The 6,812-nt window shown below is 47.3% G+C and overlaps 1 protein-coding gene across 2 annotated transcripts in view; it reads right to left on the reverse strand.

Annotated features, from left to right (window-relative positions):
- SMG6 (SMG6, nonsense mediated mRNA decay factor) overlaps positions 1 to 6,812 on the reverse strand; it is a 200,745-nt gene that overhangs the window by 193,605 nt on the left and 328 nt on the right. Inside the window, exons 1-4 of one of the 2 annotated variants that reach the window (XM_027517051.1) lie at positions 6,708 to 6,811; positions 3,077 to 4,811; positions 2,335 to 2,527; positions 1,647 to 1,757 (exon numbers count right to left, since the gene is read on the reverse strand). In XM_027517051.1, the coding sequence (XP_027372852.1) occupies positions 1,647 to 1,757; positions 2,335 to 2,527; positions 3,077 to 4,806 (2,034 nt within the window). In that variant the 5' untranslated portion in view covers positions 4,807 to 4,811; positions 6,708 to 6,811. Of the gene's footprint in view, positions 1 to 1,646; positions 1,758 to 2,334; positions 2,528 to 3,076; positions 4,812 to 6,707; position 6,812 lie in introns of those variants that run through there. The other variant, XM_027517050.1, reaches the window with a different exon arrangement.

The raw sequence follows: 6,812 nt of genomic DNA on the forward strand, positions 1-6,812 counted from the left end.
GTGGCAACTGATCAGAAGGAGCAGAAAGGTAAGAGGAAGCCTCTGCTCCATAAATCACACTCGTTTCTCTAATGAATTGACCTCTTACTCTCCGTTGGCCCTTTCCTCTCAACAAACATTTACACTGAAGTCTCTCCAAGCTTAAAAGCAAACTTCTCTTGGCACTATGTCTTTTAACTACTAACTTCCCTTCCCTCCTTGCCTTCACAGCCTTCTTACAACAGCCTAGGCTACCGTCTCATTGTATCTGCTACCCTACTTCTCATTCACTTCGATCTGGTTTCCATCCTCTCCAAGTAACGTAACTGGTGATAAGGTCATCCAACCCAACCGATACTTTTCAGCAATTGTGACATGTGAGGGTTTTTATAGCACTTGACCATTTTACCCACCACCACCCTAAAATCTGACTCCCTGCTCTGAGGCTGGCTCTCCTAGTTTCCCAACTTTATAGGTGGTCCTTTCAACTATCACCTATACATTGACAACTTCTGAATCTCTATCACCACTCCAGCTCTTTCTCTTGAGCTCCAGACAGACCAAAGCATTCATTTGTTCATATCCAGCTCCTCTACTCAAGCTGATTCAAAACAGAACTAACCTCCTCCTTCGCAGCCTCTCTTCTAGGACACACAATGTGGGGAGGATCTGGACTCCTCCTCACGCCTCCGATCTGGACATTCATACTGAACCAGCCGGCAATTCAATGCTGCTCCCTACAGTCTTCCAATCTGTCTCCTCTTCACCTCCACTTCCTCTACCTCAGTTCACGCCCACACCCAACTCTCCTACCTCCACTCTTGCCCAAACTCATCTAATTGCTGAGTGATTCCCAAGAACATATCTATGCCATCCATTTGCTGAAAATCAATCAACAGCTCCTCACTCCTTTCAGGAAAAAAACCCAAAATCTTCAGCATGACACCTAAGAGTTTATGATCCATCCCTTCCTACTTCATTAACTTTACCTCCTCCAACAGCCCAACCCACATTACAGACATCAGCATGCTGACTTCTACTTTCCCAACAAGGTGTGGTCCTCTCACTGTGCCCTGCGTCTAAACTGCCCCTTCCACTCCTAGTCATGTTTCAAAACTCAACCTGACAGTCACTAAGAAACCTTCTTTGACCCCTCCATCAGTCTATAGCAGACCCAATGCCCTCTACACTCTATACATACCACTACTACAGTATTTATGACATTATAACTGTTGCTTTAACTCATCTGTTCCCCCACAGACGAGTGGGGGAACGCTCGTCTTTCATTCTTGTTTCCTCAACACCCAGCACAGTGACGAGCACATTCAGTTCAGTTCAGTTCATTCACTCAGTCGTGTCCGACTCTTTGCGACCCCATGAATCGCAGCACTCCAGGCCTCCCTGTCCATCACCAACTCCCGGAGTCCACCCAAACTCATGTGCATCGAGTCGATGGTGCCATCCAGCCATCTCATCCTCTGTCGTCCCCTTCTCCTCCTGCCCCCAATCCCTCCCAGCATCAGGGTCTTTTCCAATGAGTCAACTCTTCACATGAGGTGGCCAAAGTATTAGAGTTTCAGCCTCAGCATCAGTCCTTCCAATGAACTAACACTAAATAAATGCTTACTAAGTGAATGAATAAATTTAAGATAAAGAAGCTGGCTTACTGTCTTTCGTAATGGCTTGCTGCGAATGGCAAGACCGTCCATGTAGTCCTCCAGTTTGAACTTATAAGTGACCTGCAGCTTCTGAAGCAAACTATCAAAGAAGTCACTACCCTATAAAGAGAAAAAATAAGAATCAGCCAAATCAGCCTGTTCTGATTCATTCTACCCAGAAACTGGGGCAAGTAACCCTTTCAAAGTTCTGCTATTGTTCAGCCAGCAGATGTTAAGGGAGGTATGTGCAGTATTTAGTGGCCACCAACTAAACCCAAGACAAATTGATAGCATAAGCCTTTCTGTGGTTTTAAAGATATGAAAACATACACAGGGACTTGCCTGGCAGTCCAGTGGTTAAGACTGAGCTTCCACTGCAGGGGGCATGGGTTTGATCCCTGGTCAGGGAACTAAGAGCCCACATGCTGCAAGGTGCAGTCAAAAACACACACACACATGAACACACATTCCAGGTAAGACATTCAGAAAGCTTCCAAGCTCAAAACTAACTCCTCCTGTCGGTTAAATTATAGTGTCAAGGAAGCAACAGAGGTAGGGTAGGCCTAAACTCAAGAAAAGAGCATAACGTTTGTCGTCAACGTTCTATTATAAAACATAGTATTTCGGGTGGTAAAAACTCATCACAACTAAAGGATGCTGAAGCCTTTATCCTGAGGGCATAAAGATGATGGTTTACCTCATCCAAGAGCTCCAAAAGTCTGTTCCGAATCTGTTCTGGGTTCTCAACATTCGGATCCTTGAGAAGCTGCCTGAACTTCTCAATCACCTGATAGAAAGCATTCTTCCACAGGATCTGATCCACATTCTGATTATCAGAGAACTCAATATCTAATAGAATACAGCGCTCATATAGCTGCAGCAGTTCAGCTCTGGAATAAAATACATGCAACTTCTAGCTCCAAATATACCACAGGGAAGGCTAGACCCAAGACCTGAGGTCCCTGCAAATCACACACCTTCCTTGGCAGGAAATCCAAAACGCCACCAGGTATAGCTCTCACTCTAGCTTCCATTCTGCACAGCAGAATGTCATTCTAAAGACAAGTTGTCTAGGAAAGTAGTTCTTCCCCATGTACCTCTACCTGAATTTAACAGCCAAAGTAACAGGGTACATGCTGTTTATTTCTCGGCACTTTAGAAAGTCTTTCCTTTTCCGTATCCAGAGTCCATGCTCTCTTAAAAGATTTTTTTCTTCTTAAAAAGTGGGAAGCACAATCATTTCTAGGACTAGAAACAAATTTTTCTGCTCCGTTCTAACTTCCCTTCCCTTACAAAAATTAATATGAAAGGGAGGTAACACCCGGGAGTTTACCTGAAAGGCTTCTCCCTTCCTCAGCTATGGGGCCCTGTACACCTCCAGCTTATTCCTACTCCCCTTTAGCCAGGATAGGGATTCCCGCCCCCGCCCCCCCCAATACCTGAGCTGAGCCATCTTCTCCAGGCCCTCAGGACTGATGCGGTCCCTGGAGAGCAGGTTGCTGAGTTGTAGTTCTTGGTTGTCAGCCACCCGGAGGAGCCGGTGCAGTTCCTGTTGCTGCATGTTCCTCATGTGCTGTTCCATCTCCTCAGGACTCATGGTGCTGGCAGGGAGAGGGCTACACACATACTGTCCTGATGGAGCTGGGTAGCCCGGGTAGTAAGGCGCTGGGTACACACCGTTTGTAGGGCCCACCGGGTACTGCAGAGGGCTATAGCCTGTGTAAGGATACTGGGAGGCAGGGCCTGGTGCCCGGGGGTAATAATAGGGGTTGTCGGAGTTCTGAAACTTATAGTAAGAGGCTTGGGCCTGGCGTGAGTCACCCCAAGAGGTAGGGCTGACTTCATCATCAGTGTCCAAGAAATGTAGCTGCGGCGTCTGGCTCTTTAGAGCGGGTTTCTGTTCAGGATTGTTTGGGTCCCACAATCGTCGAGTGGTGCCTCCCCGGCCCCAACTCCGAGATCCCTTGCTACCAGTTCCAAATAAAAGCCGAGGTCCCAAAGGCGTCGACTCTGGAGAACCGGCTGAACTGACTGACAGGGTGGTGTGGGCAGGGAGAATGAGAATGCCCCGACCGCGACCCCGAAGCTCCTGTCTCAGGTTTTTGGACTCCGGCTTCTCAGAGCCTTTGCCCCCACCGCTCGAGCCTTTGTCTGGCTTTAACCTATCCACCTCTTCCCTGGCCGACCTCACCACTGGGGAATCTTTGTTCATGGTTTCTGCATCAAAAGTGACTCGAAGAGTACCTCGATTTTCTTTACCATTGCTTTTCTGCTCTCCCTCCCCTCGGCCAGACCAGCTTCTTTCTGAATGTTTCTTCCTCTCTGAGCTCCTCCGTGGTCCATCGGGCTCATCAATTCTGTCCTCATCCAAGGAGTCGGTTGAGGACATAGACACCTGCTTCTTCAGTCGGGGCCTCTCCTTGGTCCGATCCTGGCGGCGGCGGCGACTTCCACTGTCAGTCAGGCCAGCCCCCTCGGCGCTGTTGTTGCTCCCCGCCGAGCTGGTGCTGCAAGTGCGGTAGCGGTTCCTGCGTTTGTCTGAGCGGGAGTAGCGCTTGGCAGAACCCGGCTTCCCCTGAGCCGAGTCTTCGTTTGCTTTCTTCACCCCTTCCCCCCTTTCTACCCTCTTTCCTTTTTCTCCCTTTGCAGCCCTTACTCTGTCACCACTTAGGCTCTTTTCAGCCTCCTCTCTGTCTGGCTTGTTCACCACCTCCTCTTTCACATTTCCCCTACACTCATCTTCCTCTACCCTCAGTTGCTCTACCTGGTTGAGGATTTCTTCCTCTTCCACCCGGCTGGTGGCTTCTTTGGTAACAGTCTGCAAACGCCTTCCAGGCTGATAGATCTGCATGTCTGGTTTCTTTGTTCTCTTAATAATTCTTAGGCTTCGATCCTCTTGTCCAACAGTCCCAGGAAAGGACTCCTGTGCCTGAATATTTTCTGAGTCTACAGGACCATTTTGCTGTGGGTTGTCTTTGCAGACATCTTTAATGAGTTGGGTACAATTTCCAACAGCAGAAGAATCTCTGTCATTTACAACTTCATTCTTCGATTCGTCACTCCCAGAGGGTTCCTTGATTTTAGGTCTGTTTCTTAGTCGGGAGAGACCAGGCTTATAGATTTCCAGATCTGGGCGCCTGTTATCTTTTCGCTGCCTGGGCTCCTTCATGTTTTCTGCCATGTTGGAGAGAGTGTTGGGGAGGAAAAGGTGGAAGAATAAAGGGGAAGAAGAAGAAAAAAACTGTCACTAAAAGTAAAGCAAGAATTATACATCCAAGTGTTCATATTGATGGACAAGGAAGCAACTTTCTGCAGAAATGGAAATTCTACTAGGTTTAAGATATTTGTTCAGCATCTGGCAAAACTAAAAACTTAACTATATTGGAGCTACCTACACTTGAGTTAGGGAAATAAGGGGGAAAAAAATCATATTCTTTTGATTTTTACCCAAATCATACTCGGATCCACAAGACCCTAAACTACCTCATCACTGTCAGAATAAAAGATCTCTGACCAGTTCTACATTGGACTTTTTTTTCTACTATAGAGCTCTCAGCTCCATTGTGGTCTCTTCTGCCTCTAACATTTTTTATGGGGTGGTTGAGTCCTTTTAACATACTAATAGGGGAAGAGAGAGAAAATGAGGAGTATGCATATAACAACCCACAGTTCTGGATATCTCTGGAGAAAAAGTTTGCAACTCCAGTCACTGAATTTGGCCAGGACAATCCTCTTCTTGAGGCTTTCAACTACCCAATCGCATACCTCTGGTTGAAGCAAACAGGAAGCAGTTCCTTTCACATTCTTCATCTCCACTCATGCTCACTAACTCTCTAACAGCAGCCAGTAGAATCATTTCAAGGAAACACTACTCAGACTATCATCATTAGAATACTGAGACTAACTGCTACTATGATGATGGAATATGAGAAGGAAAAAGTTCCATTAGGGAGCTTTCCCTGGAGGATGATGGAAGTATTGTGACATGCTCTCAAAACACCAAGGACTGGGGCACTCAAGAAGAAAACTGGACTTCAGAAACCACTCTCCAGGCTCCAGGAACTTGCAGAATGACAGATAAGCAAGTATCAATTTTCTGATCAGTTACCTTTAACTGTTAAGGGGAGAGTCAAGTGTAAATAGCCACTAAACTGTTCAGTGAGGGAAGAAACTGGACTTGGTGAGATTACAGAGTACTCAAAATGGAATGCTATAGAAAATTCTAGTATTGTTCTGTTAACACCAGTGCAAACAAGCTCATAACAAGGGTCACATGCTCCAATATTTACACCCATGGGTGTAACAAAATTGAAAAAAAAAACAAAAACAAAAACCAAAACCCTGAAGTTTAAGATACCGCTTCAGTATTTTCCAAAGTTTAAAAGACTGCTTCATTCACTCTGAATAAAGGTAAAGCAGTTTAACTCCAGAATAACTCACCCTCAGCAGCCTTTGTAAGCTGTGGGGAGGGGGTGGGGGGCAGAGAAGAACCACTACCACTTTCCAGAGAGGAGAGAGAAAACAACCCGAATAATTAATTCAGATGGCCAAAGAAAATCAATTTCACAAACTTCGGCCATAAGCCTGCAGAAACAGAACTACCATTCCTAAACGAACTCCCCTGACTAACCAAGGAGAGGTGAGACACTAAAATCTTCCCCGGTGTTTTCCCGGTGTGGCTGGAGGCTTTCACTTGCAAGTTAGACATTCTCTCTGATTTAAAAAAAAAAAAAAAAACTGCTCCCACACATGACAAAGCCGAACCAGACTACAATCAGCTCTCTGAGGTCCTGGATCCCTCCGGTGGCGCAGCCTTCAGAAGCCTGCCTTGCGGGAAAAAGTTCAGCAAGGAAATCCCAAGCTGTTGAACCTTTTCTTCTTCAAGTCTCCAGCCCCTTCTCTCCAAGGGGAAATAAGACGAGGCAGGCCTGCGGCTGACTCCTCGGGGAACCATACACTCCGGGGGGCCTCCTCCCCCAGACCCCGGCGCCCAACTCCTTGTCGCTTCCCCCAACAGCTGGGAACCCACGGGCTGGTGTGAGAGGGCCGGGGCAATGGGGAACAAGTCACCTTCGCCGTGAGAAACGGGGCAGAAACAGGAACCCGGTCTGGGCTCTCCCGGAGGGGCCGGAGGCGGCGGAGCCCGACCCCACACGGGCTCTCAGGCTGGTGGGA

Source organism: Bos indicus x Bos taurus, chromosome 19 (assembly GCF_003369695.1).
Source record: "Bos indicus x Bos taurus breed Angus x Brahman F1 hybrid chromosome 19, Bos_hybrid_MaternalHap_v2.0, whole genome shotgun sequence".
In the NCBI taxonomy this organism is placed as follows: Eukaryota; Metazoa; Chordata; class Mammalia; order Artiodactyla; family Bovidae; genus Bos; species Bos indicus x Bos taurus.